The sequence below is a fragment of the Tetrao urogallus genome (assembly GCF_951394365.1).
Source record: "Tetrao urogallus genome assembly, chromosome: 2".
Lineage (NCBI taxonomy): Eukaryota > Metazoa > Chordata > Aves > Galliformes > Phasianidae > Tetrao > Tetrao urogallus.
The window spans coordinates 8,939,921-8,964,179 of record NC_136814.1 but is presented as its reverse complement, the minus strand read 5'-3'; the positions used below and the strand labels follow the sequence as shown (position 1 = coordinate 8,964,179).

The 24,259-nt window shown below is 44.7% G+C and overlaps 1 protein-coding gene across 1 annotated transcript in view; it reads right to left on the bottom strand.

Annotated features, from left to right (window-relative positions):
* TOGARAM2 (TOG array regulator of axonemal microtubules 2) overlaps positions 1-20,590 on the bottom strand; it is a gene marked incomplete at both ends in the record, with an annotated part of 30,374 nt that extends 9,784 nt beyond the window's left edge. Inside the window, 15 exons of the mRNA XM_079532901.1 lie at positions 679-779; positions 1,658-1,775; positions 2,751-2,909; positions 4,065-4,300; positions 6,003-6,108; positions 9,174-9,315; positions 11,063-11,227; positions 12,224-12,383; positions 13,160-13,350; positions 15,169-15,221; positions 16,474-16,646; positions 18,156-18,376; positions 18,670-18,864; positions 19,431-19,565; positions 20,563-20,590. Coding sequence (XP_079389027.1) covers positions 679-779; positions 1,658-1,775; positions 2,751-2,909; positions 4,065-4,300; positions 6,003-6,108; positions 9,174-9,315; positions 11,063-11,227; positions 12,224-12,383; positions 13,160-13,350; positions 15,169-15,221; positions 16,474-16,646; positions 18,156-18,376; positions 18,670-18,864; positions 19,431-19,565; positions 20,563-20,590 — 2,183 coding nt within the window. The remainder of the gene's footprint in view (positions 1-678; positions 780-1,657; positions 1,776-2,750; positions 2,910-4,064; positions 4,301-6,002; positions 6,109-9,173; positions 9,316-11,062; positions 11,228-12,223; positions 12,384-13,159; positions 13,351-15,168; positions 15,222-16,473; positions 16,647-18,155; positions 18,377-18,669; positions 18,865-19,430; positions 19,566-20,562) is intronic.
* Positions 20,591-24,259: the final 3,669 nt, after the last annotated feature.

Below are 24,259 nucleotides of genomic sequence, written 5' to 3'. Positions count from 1 at the left end.
AGAGGAAAACAGGTAACATGTAGTTTTCTCACTGGCATGAGGAGACTAACTTCCTATCTGGATGCTAATCTGCATCATCGAGGAGATGCTGTCCATCAGAAAACTCATCGTAGGTCTAAATGACAGACAGCTACACAAAAAGTCCACATTGAGTTGACTGTCTTCCAAAGCTGGTCAGAAGTTATCTTGCTGATGCTGTTTGAAAATGATTGATTGAGTTAGGTCAAACCACACGCATAGAAAGTGCCATTTTGAGATTGGCATCTTCATTCCAGACTGGGACTTCTCAGCAAAATTACCCACATAAAAAAAAAAAAAAGAAAAGAAAAAAAATTTCACTATGCTAAGAAGTCTTGACTGAAAACATAAGTCTGAAGTCAAACAGCAGAAACATGACCCTCTCACAGCCTCTACACTACTCTCCTAACCACTGCATTGGCTCTACCTGAGCTGCCACTGGCAGTTATCTTGTCATGTCTCAATTTGAGGAAACCTACTCCCCCTAGAGAACTTGTTTTCAGCTTAGAGCAGAAGCAGACTTTTTTCATCGTAAAAAGTTCTGTGGGGCAGGAAACATACTCTGGCACAGAGTTCAGCTCCACCAGAAAGATTTTACTGAGGAGAGGACATGAAAAGCTTGTCACATGTTTTGTCAGATAAAACAGAAGAGTTCAGTACCCTTCATCAGAAGGCAAATTTTTTGATGTCATCAAGCCACTGTTCCTGGACTCCCTGCGGCCTTTGGCAGATGGAGGTTCAGACATACGGTCTTCTATCCCCTAAATACATATATTAAAAAAGCACTTTAATTTATCAAAGGTAAGACAGGAAATCATTTGCTTAAGCACAGATTATCACCAAGATCACACCTATGAAGAAAGGCTTAAGAACACATTTCATAACGTAGAGAGGGAAGAGGGCCAGAGATTCCTGCAGTCTCTGCTGGAGGTCTCGTCTTCACAAACCTAAGGCAGCTTGTAGGTGTTACCATGACGGGCAGCAGTAAATCATCAGTTATGAGCACAAATGGGAATAATGCAGACTAATAGGGAACACGCCTTCTCAGAGAGAACAGCAGAAAACTTTTGGACTCTCTGGAAGTTGGTCCATTATGTTAGAGAGTTGATTTGGTTCTCACTCTCCCTATTCCTGCACAAAGACGCATTCTTTTCTGGAATATAAATGGAGAGGAACAAAAGGAAAAATGGAGATGATTTTCTACTGGCTGCCAAATCCACAGAGCTTCTTCTGCAGTGCATGAAAGCAGGGCAGCATTCCCAGAACACAGACAATATCACCACTGATTGTGATAGCTTTGTGTATATTTGTTTATTTGGGAAATTTGTTGGCACTACTGCTTCCTTTATTCTGTAGGGTGGGGGCAACAGGGTGTTTATATGGGGTTTTGGTTTTAGGGATTTTTTCCTGGCTTCCTACCCTGTTTGTTGTTGATATTCAACAGACAACCTTTTATTTCTAATCACACTGATTCCTTCACTGTTTGCTGATAAACACACTAAGAAACAACAGTTCATTTCCAGAAGCAAAATGATACAGCAAAAGAAGAACGAGATAAAGGAAGTTTAAACGTGCTTAATCTCATATTGGCAATCTTAGAACTTGCATAAAGGAGATGTGTCTCCTGCCAAGCACTTACTTTCTGCTTAATTGTTGCCATAACAACTTGCAAGTCACGGGAGGGGAGAAATTGTTTCAAATGTCCATCAAATTTTGGATGACTCATCAATATATTCAGCATCTTCCGTCCATAAAACCTAAGGAAGAGAGAAATGAATAAACATTTTAGCTACAGAGTATTACTGCAATCTCCCTTGCCTTGTTCATAAACAAAAGAAAGAATTTAATAGAATGTACTGTGATTTTCAACTCATCACTTGCAGTACCTTCACAAGAAGGCAGTGTCCATTCAGCAAAGTGAGATGTTTACCTCCATCTGATACCACTGCCCAATTGAAGAGAAGAGCCCTCGAGGACGGGGGGGCAACAGGAGAATATAATTTCATAGTGAAATTCTGTGATCAAAGGATCCTATGGAGCAGATCCACTTTGCTATTGTAATTTATTTCCAGTGCTTTGCTGCCGTTCCACTAAACTTTCCTAGCAGAGAAGCTAGGACAAATCAATTCACACTTACTACTTCTTATTCTGTACTACAGGTATAAACATGGGCAGTTAGTTGTGTGTTCTTGCATCTACTAATGGGAATTTAGAGTAACAGAGAAAGTAAGGGGCCTTTGCTTGTGTTTATAACCTGCTATGAAACTCCAGCTATCTGCAAGAGGAAATCAGAAGTATGTTCAGCCACAGATAACATTACACTGTTGGAAATAAAAAAATGTAAATACCTTAGACAACTAAATCTGCAGAAGGGATTTAGAAAGACTGAATGCTTTGCTTAAAGAAAAAGGAAATTTTTTCTAGGACAGTCTTAACCTCACAAGGAAGAAACGCTTGGGATCCTTATGTGATAATCAGCTAACACTGCTGATTAGTCTGAGCTCAGCTGATCTGAATTAAAAAAAAAAATCATTCAAGTCGCAGGAATTTAGCAGCAGTCCTTCTTGTTGGACAACCTCATTTTAGCCAGTGCACTTGTTTCCCAAGACATCATTATTCACATTAGGAAATAACTTTTTAAATATTTACTCCATCTTCCCCTCTTCTGCTGTTTTATCAGTCAGACACCAAACAGCTTTCCATTTTTAGGTGATAAGATGAGGAACTGTCACCTTGTATCCTGATTGCAGTCCTGAGCAAGCTTGACCAGCATGTGAACAAGAAGCTCGACGCTGTCACGTGTGCCTGACAGGAGCTTCTCAGCTCCAATCTGCTCCATCACAGTCAGCAGGTGTTCTGCCGTGTATCTCCGCACCAGGACATTGCGGTGACTGGAAAAAAGGGAGCAGAGGGGAAAGGAGAGTCCAAAGGACAGGTATTGGTGCCTGTCATCGCTGGGGAAGCAGGCATGAATCCTCACTGCAATTTTTGCCACCAGAAAAGGACACCGCTCTCAGACAAACACATATGTTGGCACGACACAGATATGTACAGAGAGGAGAGAGGAATTCAGTCTCTCTGGACTACCAGGTAATCATTTTCTTTCCTGAAATTATTGACTGTGAGAAAGAGGAAAATAAAAGATTCTTCCTGGTGACTCATTGGAGGGCTCCCACCACAAAGAGCACTGTAGTAGGATTGGGGCTTATTCCTCCCTCTTCTAAATCTGCCAACTCTTGAAAGAGCAGGAAAAGCTCTGTGGAGCATGAAGCTGCAGAATATGCAGCAGTGCAGCCAGTGTTTTTTGAAGCTTGGCAATCGTTAAGTGTTTGGATTACCCTTTTCAAAAGTTAAGGAAAGGATAGTAGTCATTTCAGCCAAATTGTCTTTTCTAGTGTGCCTATCCAAAACTATCAGACATGGCACTAATGTTTTAAGGCAGCATCTACTTCAGATTCCTCATGGGAGTCTGCCTGTGAAGGGACTCACCATCTCAAAGCCAACCCGCAGCATCAATTTGAATAGAAAGAGTAGCTCTGAGGACACAACCGTCCTCTTGGCAGGAGCTGTGCTTGTTGAGCAGGCTATGCCGGACCCAGCCCATCCTCCCCTGCATGCTCCATGACCCAGCAATTAGCATCCCTGTTTCTCAAGTTAGTGGCATAATGATGATGCATGTGTTTTTTTTCCCAGAGCCTCTGTGGTTAGTATTGTGAAATAGCAAAGGGCATTCACTGCTGCAATTGCCATTGTCTTTTTTCCCACAAAGCCACAAGGCCATACCACCAACCTCCACTGGGGCTTTCGCTTCCTCATCATTCACCATATCTAGGCAGTGTTGACAGACTGTGAGAGCAAGTAGGTTACAGCAGGACAGAAGTAGATGAGCTGAGGAAGGGAGTAATTGGACACATTCAACTCTTGAGTTCACAGAAAATCCAGGATAAAGGACCCTTCCCCCTCTTTCTGTCCTCCCTCCGTATCCCATCCGTTCCACCTAGCACACAATTTAGGTGAAGGATATCACTAAGAGAAGAACCACATACTTGACCCCACCAGCCAGGAGAGCAGCCATTGCTCTTGCAGGAGTCACACTCCCCACCATGATCCCCAGGGATCGATCAGCTGCTTTCTGAATGAACTCGCTGGAGTCCCCTGTCTTCTGCAGCAAGGCCCGAGTGACTTCCTCTACCTCCTGGTCCATGTGTTTCTTCATGATCCTGAAGAGTTCTCCAAGAGTGCTGATTGCAAACCGAGACACCTTCGAGCGGAGGTTGTTCACCTGGGGAAGTTATGAGGGGGAAACGTAAGAATCATCTTGTAAAGAAAAAAAACCATTCCCCTGGACAGAAGTCCCAGGAAACAAGACTATTTTTTTCTCTGTGTCTGGGTGGAACAAAAGGGCAGGAGATCACAAGCACAGAAACTCAACTTACTCTAACACCAACTTCTTTTGTGTCCTCAGCCCCACTTACAATCCAATTTCAGTGAGCCTGCAGGCCTAAGAAACTTTGTTCCACACAGAATAAAGTACGCTACTTAGCCCACACCATACACTGTTTTGATTTTAGGCCTTTCACTGAGAGAAAAAAAAAAATAAGAGCTGACAAGATAGAGGAACAGTCCTTTCCTTCAGTCCAAAAACATAACACTGACCATTTGAGCACTCACTCAGGAAATGAAGTTCATGAGTTCAGGTCTACAACAAAATTCACAAAAGGAACTTGAGTCCATCTGCTTCTCCATCTACTCGCCCTGTTGGACTCAAGGATTCTGGAAGACCACTTGCAATTATAGGTGTCGTCACCAGGCTTTTCTAACTTCCAGTGCTGCTCTGAACTGATCCATGCTTCCAACAAACTCTCCCACAAGGGAAAGTAAGAAGGACTTCAGGAGTTGTGTGCTTCATTCAAAAGGCACTTTGGAGGACAGTCCAGCCCTTCTTTTGGCCAGACTTGATTGTACTTGTTAAGAAAAGAGACTAACGGTCTACAAGGGCTTGTGAAAGCAAAATTTGGGGCTGGAGTGAAATAAGAACTGAACAATGTCTCTGCATGAGTGCATAGAGCAAAAAGGAAAAAAAATCCTCAGAAGCATAAAAATAATGTCAAAATCAAACAAGATAAGTTCTAAGGTCATCTTCTCCTAACCTTGCTCTCAGTGAGAGAGTCTGAATTCTGCATACATAAAAAGTTTGAAGAGTTCAACACAAGGGATATTCAAACCTCCAATATCATTAGACACTGGATAAAAGATAAGGACTGACTTTCATGGAAAGGAGTTAAGTCTTACCATGTTCTGCAATCAAAGGAAAATTTAATATATTTGGCAGTCGTGTAGTAAAAGACAGCTTGCTCAGGCCATCAACAAATGCCAGGTTAGACATATTGTCACAAGTTTTTCTAAGGAGCTTAAGATGAGAATTCTGTTAACTTGATAATGGGACAGTAAAGCTGTGTGCCCAGCAGATCCCATAGCCAGGATGCTCCAAGCACAGAGGGCTGCAATGCAAAATATCACTAGTGCATGGAAGCAGTAGGGGTCAGTGGAAAGGACAAGTCACCAAAAAGCACACTGAAAGAAAAAAGGAGAAGAGATCATCAGGAAACACTGGAATATATACCTATACTTAATCCCCAGGATGCTGAGGAAGACACAGAGGGAGGGAGCTGAGAGGTGAAAGGTACAGCATTTAATTACAGCTTGGGCAGCTATTTGGGTCTTGGCAAATCACCTGATGAGTTCTTCATTTGTATATTGCATTATAATGACCATCTAGCTCAAAGAGGAGAGGCAAAGATATGCCATGTACCACTATATATACAGACAGATCATATAGATAGGTGACATAGCTATTAGAGACTTAGGATCTCAAAATAGTAACAAAGGCAGACATTGAGGTCGCATGTAAATGAGCAGGTACATAACTAATCTGTGCCCCATGAGCAGTGTACGTGGAACTCGATTAAAAACAATATTCCTACCTCTTTGGTAACTGCCAAGGTAACATCATGAAGTCTACTGAGGAGGATTTCCGAGTGGCAGATGGCCAAGCGTCTGATGCTGAAGAGTCCTTTCCCCTTCAGCTGCCTGAAAGGCAATTACCAAAGAGATTGATTTTTTCTCACCACCCAAGGAGAAGGCAGCACCCTCACAAATTACTCGGGTGTTGGCTCAAACAAACAAAGGGAGGTGCTTCCTCACACAGCACTTAGCTAAACAGTGGAACTGGTTGCCGCTGGAGGCTGTCATGATCAAAAGCATCCACAAATCCAGAAAGCAAATAGATGGTTTCAGGGTTAATTTGTAGCCATTAAACAAAACAGCCTTCCTGAAAGCACTGAAACACAAATTTCCTATGCCATTCTTTCCTCACTGTGTTCATTAAAGACCTGAGCTGGATGAGGACACAGGGTAGAGTCGAGGCCTAGAGGGCTGTAGGGCAGATAACTCAGCACCACTGGGATCCCTGAGCACGACCTTTTCTGCTCACACCTATAGCAGCTCTCTGCCCCTCACCTGTGCAATGTGGAGGGGAAAAAAGCAAAGCACCCATGCAAGGAAGTTGCTTCAAAAGCTGGAGATTTTTCACAGTAATTGTGGTGTGAACGGAGCCCAGAAATCAGAAGGACTCCCACCTGAAATTCAGTCTCCTGTTTTTCATCTAATTTCTGGTTAAATGGTGATTATCAACAAAATATCCTTATGTGACCAATAGGAAGCTCCAAGGAGGAAAAGTTAGTTTGTAGAAGTGCAAGGATTCTAAAAGATATATATTTTTTTTCTTCTGCCACAAGCACTTCAGGAGAAATAAGAGGTCAAGCAACCCTGCAGCACTTCTCAGTTTGTTTTGCAAAAATTGCAACACCCCATAGGCAGCTCCAGGGTGAAGGGCCTTCTCCTGCTGCCAGCAGCAGGACCAGAGAGAACACCTATTCAGTTCCACCTAGGGCAGCATCCTGAGGGCTCCAAATCTCTAAAGTCAGGACTGCTTCTGGTGTCAACACTGTCTTGTTCCATGACTTTTTTCTTTCCTGCTAGAAGATAGCAGAGACCGCAGGCAGAACTGAACTCGCAGGCAGAACTGAACTTGGCAAGGGATGTGAAAAACAATAAGAAAACCTTCTACAGGTACATTGGCCAGAAGAGACAGGCCAAAACGGGTGTACCTACTTTGGTAAATTTAAAAGGAGAACTGGCTTCAACAGATGAAGAAAAAGCTGAGGTGCTGAATGAATTCTTCACCTCGGTCTTCACTGGTGGCCAGGATTCTAGTCTTTTTCACGTCCCTGAGCCCTGCATCCCCAAACCTCTATGTGGGGACCAAGGAGGTAAATCCCTCCCCACTGTAAGGGCAGAGCAAGTCCGACAGTGCCTCCTTAGACTGAATGAATATAAGTCTATGGGGCCGGATGGCGTGCATCCCAGGGTCCTGAAGGAGCTGGCTGAGGTGGTTGCCGAGCCGCTCTCCATCATATTTGAGAAGTCGTGGCTGTCAGGTGAGGTCCCGGACGACTGGAGGAAGGGTCACGTCACTCCCATATACAAGAAGGGGAGCAGGGAGGACCCGGGGAACTACAGGCCGGTGAGTCTCACCTCCGTGCCTGGGAAAATCATGGAACAGATCCTCCTGGACAACATGCTCGATCACATAAAGAATGAGCATGTGATCCGAGACAGCCAGCACGGCTTCACCAAAGGAAGGTCATGCCTAACTAATCTTGTGGCCTTCTATGATGGAGTGACGGCATTGGTGGACGAAGGGAAGGCGACCGATGTCATTTTCCTGGACCTGAGCAAGGCCTTTGACATGGTCCCCCACCACATCCTCATCTCCAAATTGGAGGGAAGTGGATTTGATGGGTGGACGACCCGATGGATAAGCAATTGGTTGAAAGGCCGCAGACAGAGGGTGATGGTCAATGGCTCTATGTCCAGGTGGAGGCCGGTAACAAGTGGTGTCCCCCAAGGGTCTGTCTTGGGACCGGTGCTCTTTAACATCTTTATCAATGACATCGATGAGGGAATTGAGTGCACCCTCAGCAAGTTTGCTGACGACACCAAGCTGAGTGGTGCGGTTGATACGGTGGAAGGAAGGGATGCCATTCAGAGGGACCTCGACAGGCTGGAAAGCTGGGCTCGGGTGAACCTAATGAGGTTCAACACGGCAAAGTGCAAGGTTTTGCATTTGGGCCGGAAGAACCCCAGGCACCCGTACAAGCTGGGAGGAGTGGTCCTTGAGAGCAGCTCGGCAGAGAAGGACCTGGGGGTCCTGATGGACGAGAGACTCAACATGAGCCAGCAGTGCGCTCTGGCAGCTCGAAAGGCAAATGGGATCCTGGGCTCCATCAGGAGAGGGGTGGTCAGCAGGGACAGGGAAGTGATTGTCCCTCTCTACTCGGCTCTTGTGAGGCCCCATCTGGAGTACTGTGTCCAGGTGTGGAGCCCTCAGTACAAGAAAGACATGGAGATTTTGGAAAGGGTCCAGAGGAGGGCGACTAAGATGATCAGGGGGCTAGAGCACCTCCCCTATGAGGACAGGCTGAGGGAGTTGGGCTTGTTCAGCCTGGAGAAGAGAAGGCTGCGGGGCGACCTCATTGCAGCCTATCAATACCTGAAGGGAACCTACACCCAGGAGGGGAGTAAACTCTTCATAAGGGCTGACAATAGCAGGACTAGGGGAAATGGATCCAAGTTGAAGGAGGGAAGATTTAGGTTGGATGTTAGGGGGAAGTTCTTTACGAGGAGAGTGGTTAGGCCCTGGAACGGGCTGCCCAGGGAGGTTGTGGATGCCCCGTCCTTGGACGTGTTCAAGGCCAGGTTGGACGGGGTCCTGGGCAACCTGATCTAAATGTGTATGTTTGGTGGCCCTGCTAGGCAGGGGGGTTGGAACTACATGATCCTTGAGGTCCCTTCCAACCCGGGTGATTCTGTGATTCTGTGATTCTGTGACCTGCTGTGGCTGTAAGCACTGCTATGGACCAGGACATGCAAGCGGCTGCCACTACATCTTTGCCCTGTGATGACTTTGTAGTGGTTTCACCAGTTCCTTTTGTCTATCTGGACTGCCTGGCCACGGAGGTGCTGAAAGAAAACATTTTTAAGTTACCTTTTAACTGAGAGGAAAAAAGGATGAGAAGAAAGCAGGTTCTTACCAGTCATTGCTGCTGAGCCATGCGAGTGCATCGAGCAGCACCTGCTCAGGATGAGAGAAGGGTCTGGTCTCCCTGGTGTCCCCACACTCAGGCTCCTCTCCCCACTCCAGGCAGCCCAAAGCAATGGCTGGCAGTGAGTTTGCTGTAGGCAGAAGGTCAGACATTGGCATTACATACCCTTGGCAAGGTATGGCACCATAGAGCATGCTGCAAACCACGCTGTCAGCTGAGGTTACATATGGGTACAAACTGGCTTTGCCTTCAAGAACCTTCTCTGCTTCCTGGCTTACTGCTTTCCCCAGCACCCAAGCATCCTCCCTCCACCCTACGCTGGGCTCCAACTCCTTCTGTAAACCTGAAATCTGCACACTGAGTCCTGCTGGGCTCAGGCAAATCCCCAAGGAACAACCACTGGGGAACCAATACCTCACCCTCTAAATCCATCAGTGCACCCGTTTCCATTCATTTCAAGCATTCTAGACAGCAGGCAGCTGAGTGCACATATATTTTAATATACTATAGGGGAAATAGTAGTTTATAGTTTTTGTTATTTTTCAAGCATTATGAATATTTACTATTTCAGTGGTACGCACTGGTTGTACTTTGAAGACACCAAGGTGAAATTTGTCATCAAAGGTACTCGTTTGCAAACTGTGCCGTGCCTAAGCTTTCTCTTGTGGAAAAATGCAATTTCTAGTCTAGATAGCTGTGACCAAAAAAAAAAAAAAAAAAAGCCTTCCAAACATGAATTAGGAGTATGTAAATATAGATGCAAATTGTTGGCAAACACGCTCTCTTGATGATATATGTAGAAGGCACAACAAAATCGAGATGACAAATGCGTTTGTTTAGAAAACTATTTTATAGTTTTCATGTCTTACACTGAAAAGCTCATTTTCTAAAGTGTAGATGAAAACACCTGAGTTGTCTGGAAGTATTGAGTATAAACATTGCATAGAATCTAGATGAACTGATGTGGACTTTATAGGATATTTAAGCTTCCTTGTGTGTTCTACAAAATGTGGAGAATGAAGGAACTGTAAAATCAGCAGCAATTTTTTCAAAAATGCTCTGATAGGCCAAAATTCAGATCTCACTGATGTTAGTGATGTCTGTACAAATACGTAGATGTACATATTCAACATGAATGGAGAGTCATGTCAGGCTAGTTCTGGTCAATTTTGAAAAATCAGTGAGTAGCACCTTTAGAATACACCATTTGAATAATGATTCCTAGCTCCCTTTTTCACAATTCACAACATGAGATAGGCCTGGGTTGAAAAGGACCACAATGATCATCTGGTTTCAACCCCTCCTCCCCTCCCCTCCGCTATACGCAGTTCGCCAACCAGCAGACCAGGCTGCCCAGAGCCATGTCCAACCTGGCCTTGAATGCCTCCAGGGATGGGGCATCCACAGCCTCCTTGGGCAACCTGTTCCAGTGCGTAGCACCCTCTGCGTGAAAAACTTCCTCCTAATATCTAACCTAAACCTCTCCTGTCTCAGTTTAAAACCATTCCCCCTTGTCCTATCACTATAGCTGATAGTAAGTACTAACTGATCGTGGTGGTACACGTATATGCAGAGTGAGCTAGCCCTGCAAGTACAGCTGCCTCCCTGTTAAACCTACTGGCTGAAGCCAGCACCAGTGTTATATTTCGGACTCTCAATATGAGGTTAAGACTTTATCACTGCTTTATTCAGTTAAACTTTTCACTGGATCCATATGGACCAGCTGCTCCAGTATCATTGGGCTGGAGTGGCTTCGAAGCAGGCTTGCTCTCAATCCTCAGGACAGGATTTGGACCTGAGGTTCCATCTGTGTTTGGGGTACAAGAAGTTTGTGCTCCTCGTGGGACAGAAGAGCAGCTGCAGCAGAGCAGACTCACCTGAGGAGTGCCGTGGGAAGCTAGTGTCCTGGCTGATGACAGGGATGCTGGGCAAGGAGGGCCTGTTGACCCGCTTCCTCAGCGTGGTACCAATGCTCGACCTGCGTGCATTGCTGGTGCTGGAGGAGATGGAGAGTGCTCCATTGACGTGCAGTGGGCCAAAGTCTGCAGAGACAGAAAAGCACCTTGTGAGTAGGATGCTGGACAGGGTGGACTGTAGGCTTGAAAATGGCTAGAATTGTTGTTGGAGTTGGGTAAATCTGTTGTCCTATTGTTCCAAGCACAACACTTTGCATGCTAACCTGGGACTGATAGCAGAATGCAGTGATATTCTCCACTCAAAAACGAAGAAAACTGCACTGCCTTTCCTTTGTTTTACTGTTTCAAAGGCCAGATACAGAAGCTACATTTCTTGGACTCCTACCTCAGCACTCCATACCAGCATTTCACAAAACAGCAGCAAGAAAAAGAGCAGATAACCTTGCGTGGTGCCCTTGGGCTGGGTGCTGACTTCTTAAGATCACTGCAGCAGCACTCATGGTAATGCATGCTGCAGGACAATCGGAGCCTGTCAGCTGCAATTAAGTCAGCAAAGCCATGCATTCATGTGGGTAAAATGTGAGTGATGCTAAGGGCTTCCAGCATGGCTCAGCAATGCAAGCTCCTCAGCTGGGGGCAGGGAGCAGAATGGCTCAGCAATGCAAGCTCCTCAGCTGGGGGCAGGGAGCAGAATAATCTGTCCTATCACATGAGCAATAATTTTTTTTTTTTGCCTTTTAACGGGAAATAGTCCAATTTCTGCTGTCCAGGTTGCACCTTAGTTAAGAAGCTTTCAGACTCACCCATTCACCTTCCCTGTAAGCTACTCTCAATTAGAGAGTCTGAAACACAAATGTCATTGCAAGACTTATACAGCCTGCAAGACTTGATAGGAGAAGGAGGGGAAGTTATTTATTTTCATGTCACTGACTCATTATGGGCTGCAGGCAAGACACTTCATGCCTCTGTAATTTTCTTTGGAAAACAGAAATAAATCATATTCTAAACTTCCACTCAGACGTAAGTGAAACAGCCTTCCAGTTTGATTTCATAGATATTTACAACACTATGCAAACAGTAAACAAGTGAACACAAAGCCCCACAGTTATAGCAACCACTCACCTTCTCCAGCCACACCCCCAGGGTCAGCACTCCAAGTGGAGACCTGCAATGACTTCTCCTTTGCTCTCTCTTTCTCCCTCTCTCTAAGCAAAAACTCCATCTCTTTTATTTGCTTCTGGCGCATTTTCTCCTGAGCAGATTTGGATATGGTGATATGGATCTGGTTGTATAAGAAATGCATCAATGAGCATGAAGAGAGATGCACAAACTGCACATGACCCCTCATCAGGAACACAGTGCTTGAACGTCATGGTCTTTAACGCATGTTCCACAAATATGCCAATTGTTTCAGAATATTTCCTCATCTCAGTACCCAATGGTCTCTGTTTCCAAATCATTCCACTGGTTCAAGACACTGCTTTGTCCTGCTCAAGCCAAAAGGATTGTCCCAAAAAGCATAGCCCACATTACTAGAGGGCAGACAGCTTGGTTCCTACAGGCCATGGCAGGAGAGCAAACACCACTCACATTCCTCCATTCTCTGCTCCTGAGGAACTCAGTTGCTCCCTGAAAAGCATGTATCCAGAAGAGGATTCAAACAAAAAAGCCTGAGAAACATTGGTCTTAATGAAATGAAAAATTGAGAGTAACACAGTTATGAGATACAGCAAGTAAAGTAACAAAAGAAAACTGCTCTTTTGCAACCTTGCTTACACCTAACGTTATGATCTTTGCTTTCAAGCATGCACACTGCACACGTTCACTGAAGATATAACTGAATCTACCATTTAGATCTGCAATGAATTGGCTTTCATAGGTGAAGAATGCTTCTTTTTTTGTCTCAGTGCTATCTTTCAACCAGCATCTTCTGCACCAGCAAAAACGAATGCCTCTCTCCACATGAGAGGAAGATGATGATTTTCAGTGACATTTTGTTACTGAAGCAGTCACTGACATTGAAAAAGAAACCTGCTCACCCCTACCCACAGCCCTTACCCTTCCACTGCTGTCCTTCCAGTCATCGTCCTTCAGAAGGCAAGGACTTGAAAGGTGATCCATTTCTTTGGCCTGGCTGAGGGGTAGATCTGCCAACGGGGGCACAGGTTCACACAGACGCCCCACAGACTTCATGCTACAGGCAACACGATGCTGGGGAATAGGCAAGATGTGTTCCAGAGTCCGGAGTTCTGAGGAGATATGAATACGCATTGTGTTTGAGAAAGCACATAACATACAGAAGCAGAAGTGTACTTCCTGTTGGCAAAACTCAAGTCTACTGAATGACAAAGGCCTCAGCTCCTGCTAAGTTGCTGTGTTTGAGAAAAGAAAGAAGACTGTCCTCATCAGAAAGCTTCTTATCTGTTCCCATCCATTTTCATTTTAGTAAATCTTTTTTTCCTTGGGTTTTGATTGCTATAGGCCTTCACAGAGGTATCAATATTTCCTCCTCTTTGCTGGAATATTTTAGAGGTCATCTGAAGGAAAATTTGAGATGGCTAGAGTCATACCAAAAACAGAATTATGTTCTCAAAGTTGCATTCATTCTCCCCGAGGAGTTTCATTATAAATTATAAAAGCTCACTTCCTGGGTGGCCTCACTAAAAGCTGATTCTCTTATGGAGAATAGTACAGTATGGCTCATTCTGAAATGCTCTCCAACAGAGCTGTTAAGACTCAGAGAACTAATCATTCCTCACATGGCTTCACAGATGATAAAGTCATGTAATAGCTAAGTAGTAAAAAAAGGAATAACTTTTTTTAAATCAGGATTTTTTTTTCCCTACTGAATGGCCAGGTCGATAATAAAGAGAGAGAGAGAAAGAGATAGTTTAATGATATAGCTCATTTCTAGTCCAGAACGTATCCACCAAAAATGTCACCTTACTTACTCAGCAAAACTTCTCCCTAGCTGCATTCAGCATCCTAGCTTCATGTCAGCAATAAAGTAATCATAGCTACAGCGTACGCTCGTTATTTGGCAGAGTTAACACCAAGCTAAGAGACCAGTGAATCTTATCTCTTTTCCTACATCAGCAAAATTATTTGTTAAACTCTCATCTCTCTCATCACTCCAAGCTCACAGATGGCAAAGAAGCAGCAATGGTGTCATTGAGGTTTTCAACTTAAAAGTATTGGCTAACACAGATGCAACTGACACTCTATTTTATCTTGCAGAACTTTTATTGCTAGTCATAATGCAAGGGAAAAAACAACAGCCGACAGTCATCTCCTAACCTAGCCTGAATTTGCAGAACTGACAACTGCAGATAGAGTAGGGGAAGATATTCATAATAATAAACCTAGCTTATGTCATTTAAAGCAAATTAGTTGCAAAAAAAAGGAAGCTTCTGTTCATCGCTCAGCATTTGATTTAGACTTGTGTTTTAAGAGGATGGAAGGCTGAGTTCAGACAAACACTGCACTGACTTCAGTCCTTCATCTTCAAATGGAAAACTCACAAGAACTTAACGCATAACATTTCACTACTTCTTCCAGTGTAAAAACATGAGATGTTTGTGAATCTACTTCACATCTCAAAACGGTTTGGTTCAGGATGAGAAACTGCTCTGAGTGAAGGTTTCCTCCTGCAAGCACAGGTGGAATGAGTGTGAGCATTTCTCATTTCTCCAATCTTCAGACCATGAGAGAGCACTCAGGAAGATTAAAAAAAAAAAAAAAAAAAAAACCACGAGTGTAGAAAAGAGCACAATGTGGAAAGGTTGAAAGAATTTCTTTTCCCGCTGTACATCTCCAGGATGCCAGAATAACCCCCCCTCCCCAGCTACTGCCATTCAGACCCCCTGCTGGAGTTATTTTCACTGGATCATCAGAGCCCTTCTCCCACTTACAGGGCTCTGAAGTAGTCAGCTGAGCATAGTAAGGAAAGCAAAAAGTTACAGGATGGTTTTCAACAGGAATTTCACAGTGCCAACCACAGGTCAGGATTCTCATGCTCATTTTAGGATAGCGATGACCTGTACCTACCCAGAGATGTCTTCTCTTACCTATGTCTCCTCTCAAAGAGGTCTTCTCTTCTGCTCTGCTGCCTGATCTTGGCCTTAAGAAAATTAAGAAAAGAATATATGAGTGGAGAGAGGTGTGGGGTGGGGGGAGAGGGTTAGCTTTAAAGGAGGAAAAGTTCCTTAGCAAAATCATTCTGGTGAGGAAAGATGTGCAGCCCATAAAACCAGTGATACCAAAAGCTCATTAACTGCCATTAAGCTTTCAAGTTGTAGAGTCACACAGGTCCAACTGAAACATCGAGTTCCAGCTGAAGTGCAGGAATCAGATTCTTCAGTGTGGGCGTTCAAGATCCAATTCTGCTATCTCTCTTTTGGAGCTAAGTGGCTCTCTCTTTTACAGACGCCTTTCTGAATCAGCAAGAGATGTTAAGTCAGTCTTCAGACTGTACAGAGAGACAGCTACATCTACACTGCAGCAGAAGTCTTACTTCGCTGGGTTGTGATTTAAACTGATGACAGTATCTTGGTACAGATGATAGATAATACCACAGCTCTGTCATTAGATTAGTATTACATCTCCCTGTGCCTTCCAGAGAGAAGAGTTTTCTTCCAACTCAGCTAGTACATAATATATTCAGATTGCACCTTAAGTGCTATACTGAAGTTTTTTTAATTGGAACCATGTTTCTGTTATTTCTTATTTATGGGTACAACAAGGATAAAGTTGGCAGCTAGATTTCCCTGTGCATACCCGAGTACCTGTCCATCACTTACAGCCCTGTAACTGCTTCCTAGCACCTTGCCCTTTTCATCTTAAAACCATAGGTAAACATTACGCATCTATAGGATTATACATCCAAAAACAGATTTATCTTTGCTCTCATTCCACAGTGAAGATCCAAACAAAGAGAAGTTAGGAGCAACATTTACAAAAGCAGCACCTAAATTTGGTAGGCAGCTGTATAATAGCTAATATTTGCCCCAGCATATTTTTGCAGGTACAGATGCTGGTTTCTTACATGCATAGATATTGGCAAAGTTCACATACAAAACCAGAATCTGGATTCAGGTCTATATAGCACAGCTCCTAAATGACATCACAAGGATAAAAAAGTGAATTAGTATCAGAACCAAGCAGAGCATCTGCTCTTAAGTTCCTCAGAAATCCTGTCTCCATCTCCCCTGCCTGCTCTTTAATGTTGGGTTTGACATGTGGGATCACTATAGATACACAATCTGGTGAATACATAGAAATTTGTACAAATACATTGGAGAGTCAGCCGTGGAAAATAACCTCATGGGATGTGTGAGTTGAACAGAATACCAGAGGCAGTTGCTTTGGCTTACCTCATCTCCAGGGGCTCTTGAGAAACCAAATGCTGCAAGCTTGGGAGAGGTATTTCAGTGCTGCCAGGATCCCCGTCAGGTGGTCTTGCTGACTTGGGGATGGGAGGAATCAAGGCCACCCCCAGTGACTTCTTCCTTTCCTCATCACCACAGTACAGAGACTGCAACGAAGCCTGGAAACAGGAGAGCAGTGTTCAGCCCAAGCACACAGCTCTCCTGCTTGATGCCACAAGCAGTTTAGCAGTACTCTTCCCTAAGACTCTGAGGAAAAGAATGAGTCAAACTGCTGGCATGTCTTGGCCTGGGATGGGCAATGGAAAGTGGTGAAGGAGGGACCATGTCCCATGCTGTTGATAGCTCTTCCTCTTTGCTCACCTCTGTGGCAGCAATCTGCTTGGCAGATAGGATGTTCTGGGGTGGTGTCACCTCTATTAGTTTTCCTATGGCATTGAGATGGGTTTAGATTGCTATGCCCCTGCAGTCCAAAGGTGCCCACCAGCCATTAGTGAGCCTCAGCCAAGTCCCCACACAGTCATTTTGCATACTGTCAAAACCTGCTTTTCTCAAGGCCATAATTCTTTTTCTGCTGCTGCCCTTTCAACATTTCCCTACCAGCCTTTTGGTCCAGATGCTAATGTGCTCTCCAGATCCTACACAATTCATCACTGTGGGCTCACTGACATTTATTAGGTTCAGTGGAGCTCCCTACCCTGCCACTCTGTGTAAAGTCTTTCTGCCTGCTGAAATCATTCAGCTTGGCAACGTCACCCCTTCAAGCTCCCCGCACCATGGCTAGGGAGGGCAGTGGTAGGAGCAGAGCACCTTTACATAGTATCCTATCATTCTTCTTGTTTCCAGAGAGCAAATCAGGATCTGTTCAATCTCCATTGAAACCAACAGAGTTAATGTCAGGGATACATATGTTCCTGTAACTGCAGGGCTGAAGTGAAGTGCGCTAACCTTCTGTTATTTTTCCTCTTTATACTAAAGCTGCTATTCTTCTGCCCTCTCGTGCCCATCTTGACAAAAAACAAAACAATTGCACCTCCTTCCTGTCCTGCAAAGCCAGTTGCATGGATAGAGCCTGGGCTCCACTTCTCCTGGCCAGAAGTGCCAATTCCCATCACTTAACCCTGGGCAGACAGAAAGCAACAAAGCCACACAGAGGCTGCTGAGCTCTAGCAATATTGCTAGAAGCAACTGTGCAGAAGTACATTTGCTGTACTTGGAACTCAAAGTTCAGTTTGGAGGACTGTCTGCTCCAGTAAACATCTTTTGCATCTAAATCAGAGCTGGTATAAGAAGCTGCCAATACACTGGTATGCCTGCAACAATAACAGCCATGGATGCTTCACAGAAATGTGTACCTACCAACTGTAAAAGGATATGCTTGGCCAGGTGAAACATATTTTCTTGCTCTGTGTGGTTAACTGATAGTTTTTCTTGGCCATAAAACCACAAGTGGAGCTCATAGAGAGCACAGAAATATGCTCTTATTCATATACACTGGGGACACAAAGTGCACTGCAAAGACAGCCTGAAATGCTGAGCACATCCACCTGAGCTCTTCCTTGGCTCAGCTGCCACCCTGTGCTCACACCATGGGGAAAAGAGGATCTCGGAGCTCTGCCCACAGGAGTACACTGAAGATCCACCACATATGATTTATCTTGTTTCCGTACCTCTGATGTCAATTCTTTATGGTTGTCTTCATTGCCACCATGATCTGTGCCATCCTCCCTGAACTCCTGCTCCCCATTGCTCATCCAGCCAGACTGTAGGGGAGGAAGGCTGTTCTGGATGGGAGGCACGGGTTTGGAGGTTACCAGGAGCCTCTGGGAAGCTGACCTGGAAATTGCTGGCTTTAGGGCAAGCACCTTTGGGTCACTGCTGGCAGTTAGACCTGCAAAACAGAGAGACGCAGCAAAAGAGAAGCAGCATTTCAAACACAAAGCACCCGGAGCTAAATATTACATTTGACAGATTTCTTGGAAATCTGGTATACAGTAGTACACTGTGCAGTTAGCATACAGGTATGGCCCTACAGCAATGACAGGGCTACGTGGGAGATGGAGCAAGGAAGGTTACTGTAGAGGGCACACACAGGGGAGATACATTCAGTGGTAATATGCACTAGCTCTCTAGGCTGGGAAAGACCCTCCCTCCTTCTGAAGAGCAGGCAGGCTCCAGCCTTACCTCTCTGTGGGGCTAACAGGCCCTCAGACATCCTCCTCTTTTTCAGCTTGTCCTTGATCTGAGTAGTTTCCAAGGCAGCGCTGCTCACCTCCCTTTCCTGGGGATGAGGAAGGGAGGAGAGATCCCTTCCAGCCCCAGCATCAAGATCCTGCACACTAGCCTTGCTGTCCCAGCCCTCCAGGGACGAGATGGCTCCTAGGTATGGAATGGAAAGAAGTGTGTTAGTTGTTAACCTCGCTGCTTTACAACCAACCATTCCCATGGTTCAGTCCTTGGCTTCAGTGAACACCACCAGTAAAGACCTGCACAGTGTTACATGTTTTAGTTCAAAGCAGAGTTAGTAAGCAAGCAAACCGCACCAGTGGCATCATCCAGTCCACAAAATTAGATCTGAAAGGCAAGCAGAAAAAGAACTTGGAACTTACCTATGGCAAGGCGTGCACCAATAGCATGGGTAGATACAGAACTGGTAACACACGACAATGCCCAATTTGAGGCCAGTAGGGCTGCAGCCCCTATCATGGCTGGCAGTTGTCATCATTCGGATACTATTGATAAAGTATAAAGCATAACGAACTAAATGATAATGATGTGATGCCAAGAGCACCTCCAGAGGAGGGCAGGATCATCCACATCCCTGTCAGCCACCTGCTCTGACACAGAAGCACCAGAACTGACCTCTAACGATGATTTCTTCCTAAAAGCAAGATTTCTGTTGGGATAAGTTTGCCATCACACATTAAACCACCTTCCATCCTCACCTCCTTCTTCAGTAATCCATCTGCTGCCACAAAGCTGCAAGTTTGAATCAATGCTTCCAGCCTGCAGAGCTCTGCATCTGGGTTTGGCTTTTGGGACGCTCCCACAGTAGACAGCAACTGGAGCATCATACTTAGCTTTAAAATAAAGACAATACAAGTTACTTGAATTTGCAGCATTTAAAAAAGAGCAGGAAAAAATACTTAGATAAGCAGACGTCCCTTTTCCATATCAGACTGACACATCAATATTAACTAACAGTCCTGACCTCAAGAGCCTTAGTGACTCCATGCCACGATGTCTAAAGAGATGCTTGCATTTCAGCATTTTGATAGCTGAATGCTCTGGAAAATCGTGTTTTTCTGGTTGCCTATCCAAGACTGCAGAATTTCATCATCTCCTCTCAAAGAATAGACAACCTGCAAAGGTATCTAAAATTTGGCAATATCTAGTGAGTAGCTACTTTACAAATCTGGTTTGAAAGCTCTTTGCTTTCTGTAATTTCCAATCAATTTGTTTAGTTTTTATGTTCCTCCACAATAAATTAGTAGGGCACAAACAACGAATCACTAGGTGCTATATCTAAGAGGACTGTGCACTATACGCCCCCTGTATTCAATGAGCTTATTGGAATATTCTATCTGTAGGATACAAATTGTTCATTCAAACATTCTCCCTTGTTCTGTTTCACTGTTACTGGAGTTTATTACCCTGCTTCAAAGATGCTTCCTCTCAACTAACAGCCTGGCTCAGAGAAAACTTTTGATCTTATTTATTCCTGAAAATTCAAAGCTATGTACAACATGTTTCCCTGCCTTTCATCCTGGCCAATATATTCCCCATTACCCAGCCTCCAAGGCTGGGCTCTCACTCTTACAGAATGAAGAATAGCTGCTGCACTTGCCAGCACAGCCAGCACGTCCGGGGCTATGTGATCAGTGCTGTGAATGCAGCCTTTATAGGGGCTCTGCCTCCCTGAGCCAAGCAGCATTCCTGGGCACCAGCATCTCTGCTGCAAGTAAACGTGCTCCAAAGGCTGCAGCAGCAGGGTTGCAGCAGCAGGGTTGCAGCAGCAGGGTTGCAGCAAGCCATGCCTGGAGAGCTAGAGGTCTGTCATCTGCTGCAGCCCCTTACCTGCTGCAAAGTTATCTTCTGTTGCCATGGGGGGATGATCAGCTTCGTCCAGACAAGAGGCTCCACGTGGTGCCTGTTGCTGGGTCCGACACAGCTGCCACTGGGGTCCTTTGCAGCAACAGGAGCCTGCATGGAAAAAGGACAATGCTAGTAAAGCTGACAGCCATCATCTTTAACTTCTGGTGTCACGCATGGAACATGGTAGGAAACTGCTCAAGGCAGGCAGCGTTAAAAAAAACCATAAAAATGCATTCAGGCTCTGTATTTTCTACATTTTGCCAGAAACACAGCCAAATACTGGAAAACAACTGTTGGCAGCATAGCAGGGAAGCATAACTCCAGCCCAGCAGCTGCTGTTTCCATGGCTGGATGGTCATGGCATCCAAAACAATTTTCTCACCACACTCACCGCTGTTGGAACTGGGACCACACAATGGAGCTTTATAGTTTCATGTGTTCAGTGACAAAGAGCTGTAATGTTGAAGTGGATCTACACCAAGAACAACCAATAATGGAAAAAAAATTGAGGGGCAGAATGGTTTCCCTTTTCAAGCCAAGCATACCTACATTTACAGTGAGGTACATGGTCATCAGCCTGGTATGTACCCCTTTCCCATGTGAGAAGGGGTAGGAAGATCTAGATCAGCTTTTATGACACATCCATGAGTAATTCTGAGGTACAACTCAAACCATAAGCCAGATGCTTCCAGATGTGCCACCTTTTGGGAAAGGGAAGAGAGTAGCAGTTGGCATAACCTCTTGACACCTCAGAAAGTCTGAGGCTGTAGCACGAGCCATAAGCAGGGATGTCAGCTGTCCAGAAACCACCTTCCCTGCTAACACCAGCAAGTGCACATTCCACAGGGCTAGAGGACTTGGAGGCAGTATAATAGGGTGCAAGATATACAACAGTAAAAAGTTCACTCTCTGTGCAGTACCACAGCAAAAAACAACACTTTGCAGCTTCAGCTCCTGTGGTCTATTTCCTTACCAATTTGGCTGCTTTAAAAGCTCTGGAGATTTCTTTTCACCTTCTGGCAGAGGCTTCAGTCACCATACAAAGCTTTGACTTCTTTGTGTTGGCCTACTTTTTACAGCCTAACCAGAGAGGTAAAAGGGCATTTTGCAGAGAATATCTTAGGATGAAAGGTCAGCATGGTAAATCAACAGTAAAATTCCTATAAATGTCAGTGGAAACAGAAGGATATCAATTGCTTTTTCAAATCTACTGATAGGTGCCTACAAAGCTCTGCAGAAAGAATGGCAACCACACGGTAGCTAAGTGCAGCCAGGAGGATCAATCACAGACAGCTCAGTTTAACTGTTACAGCAGGAAAAGACACCTCTGCTTTTGATGGGAGAAAAAAGCAGGTACTTATTATCGTGTTCTGTGAGCTTAAAACAAGTGACAAAGAATGCCTGAGCAAGGACTTCAGTCAAACTTACAATCAGATAAAATGTGTCCTCAAGCAATTTACAGTAGAAAATGCTCATATAAGCAGCAAGGCCCTGTAGCCCTATCCCCTGCCCAATACATCTACATCTCCTCCAAAGCTGTCAATGGCTTCATCTGTAATAAAGCAAGCAAGTCCAGACAGACTGGAGTTAGCTGTTAACCCATTTCTGACTTTAAACCTTTCTGTTATACTACGTAAATTCAAAGAGACAGCTTAAGGTCAAGGAACAAAGATGCTGAGAGGGTCTTCAGAGTCTGACTCCCATTATTTTCAATGAAAGTCAGACACTAAATATCCCTAAAATACAAATCTTGGTCTATTTCAAACTGTGCACATTAAAACAAGGAATGAGAGATGGCAGTGCGAGTGGGACAACGGCCCAAAGCAGGGATTAAGGTATACTATCTTTGATTTCGTCACATAGGATGAATATCTAGAAAATATATCAGTGGTGCTTCTGGCTGGTTGAGATCACCTCCCAAATGAAGCTGAGCATGCCCCATTGCTGAAAGTATTAAAAATACCCAAGAGAAAACACGAGGTACCAGAAATGAGTGTATCTTGTAACTAGGACAGAAGATTCCCTCTGCCACTGACACATTCTGCAATGAAACTGGCTCAACGTGGGCCAGTATCTCCATGCCTCAGTGTTGTCCTGCCAGGCTGCTGTCCTACATGCTAACAGAAATGGAAAGGGCATTAATTGTAGCCCCAGAGGCTTAACTGCCTCAATTCAGGGCTGAATTCTCAATTCAGGCCAACTACATGTTATGGAAAACCCCAAATGTATGCTTATATAAGGTCACCTCATTTTTTTTGAGGAGGACAAAAGGAACAGAAGACTGCACAAAGTCTGGAATGATAATGGAAGAGCAATTTTCCTGCAGCCTCACATGGAGGATTCCTTTTCTGCCACTGATATGTAAACAGTATGCTAAAAACTGGCTTTCTGAAGAGGAAAATGGAGCAAAAATGCATCTGAGCAGCCCCAGGCCTTGGTGATGTTTCATTATACAATAACTGTATGTCTTGCCATTCCGCTGGGTTAATCCACAGGAAACACATCCTCTGGGATTTTCAGCTTATTTGGATCATTAGTACTCAGTAAATGAAAATAGAGATTATTTAATACTGCCATTACCGTCGTCTCTAACTAACAACCTATTTCTCTGGTGGCTTCCCAGCACAGCAAACACACACATTGCTTTTTGCTCTGTGTGTGTGTTCTGCCCTCACTTCATGTTTGGAAGGTATTCAAACTCAGTGCCCCTGTGCAAAGCTCCTGTCAGGGTTCCTCCTCAGCAGAGCAGGGCTTCTCAGCCATGAAACAAGAGTTAGCATAAGCAGCAGCTTACCCAGGGCAATGAATCAAGAGGTAGGAATAAGCTAGTCTGAACGCCAAACCTCATTAACTCCTTCTAACACAGCCGATCAAACCCTCATTCCAGCTCTAATGAGGTGCCCTACTGGACACAGTGGTTATGGAAGCACTGTACACAAGCTTGTGATGGTCTCTGTTGGAGATGTGACCAAAGGTGCCAGTTCCCCAGCAGTGGGTGATGGATTGCTCTGTGGACTCCTGTGCTGGTTAGATACAATGAAGTAACAAGGAGCCAAGTACACTGACTCATTGCCTTAAGCATAACCTTCATCAAAAGCATTGGAAGGATTTTCTTTATGGAAGTGTTTTGGCTACAACTCTGGAACCACAAGGTCCTGAACTCATGCAGGGCTTTGCTCATCACACAGCATCGCACTGGCTTCTTGTGACTGAATTTTCCTTGGAAGTATCAGGCATGTCACCCCAGTGCCTCGCAAAGAGAGCTCTCCTGCCCTATCCCTGCCACTTCAGTAGTAAAGGATCACTAAAATACGCCCTCTACCCCATGCTCTGCTCCCTGTGAGGCCTCCCATACTGTTCCCTGCATCTTTCATAAAGGCACAAACAAGTGCAAGCACAGACACCAGCATAAATCCAAGGTAGCTCCGAGAAGCATCCCAAGGGTTCTGTCCTGTTCTGCGTAACCAACAGGCAGGGAAATTCTCAACGATCTGTACCAATCTCATTCAGCAGCACTGTGGGATCTGAGTTACATATTGAAATTTTTCATTGCGAGTAACAAGCATTGGGAGCACAAAGGCTCTAATGAGATGGGTTTAATTGTCCATTTTATTACTCTTATATCTGTTTCGCTAAGTCCTAGCGCTGTTCTTAGTGCCGTACAAACCTTGAAACACAA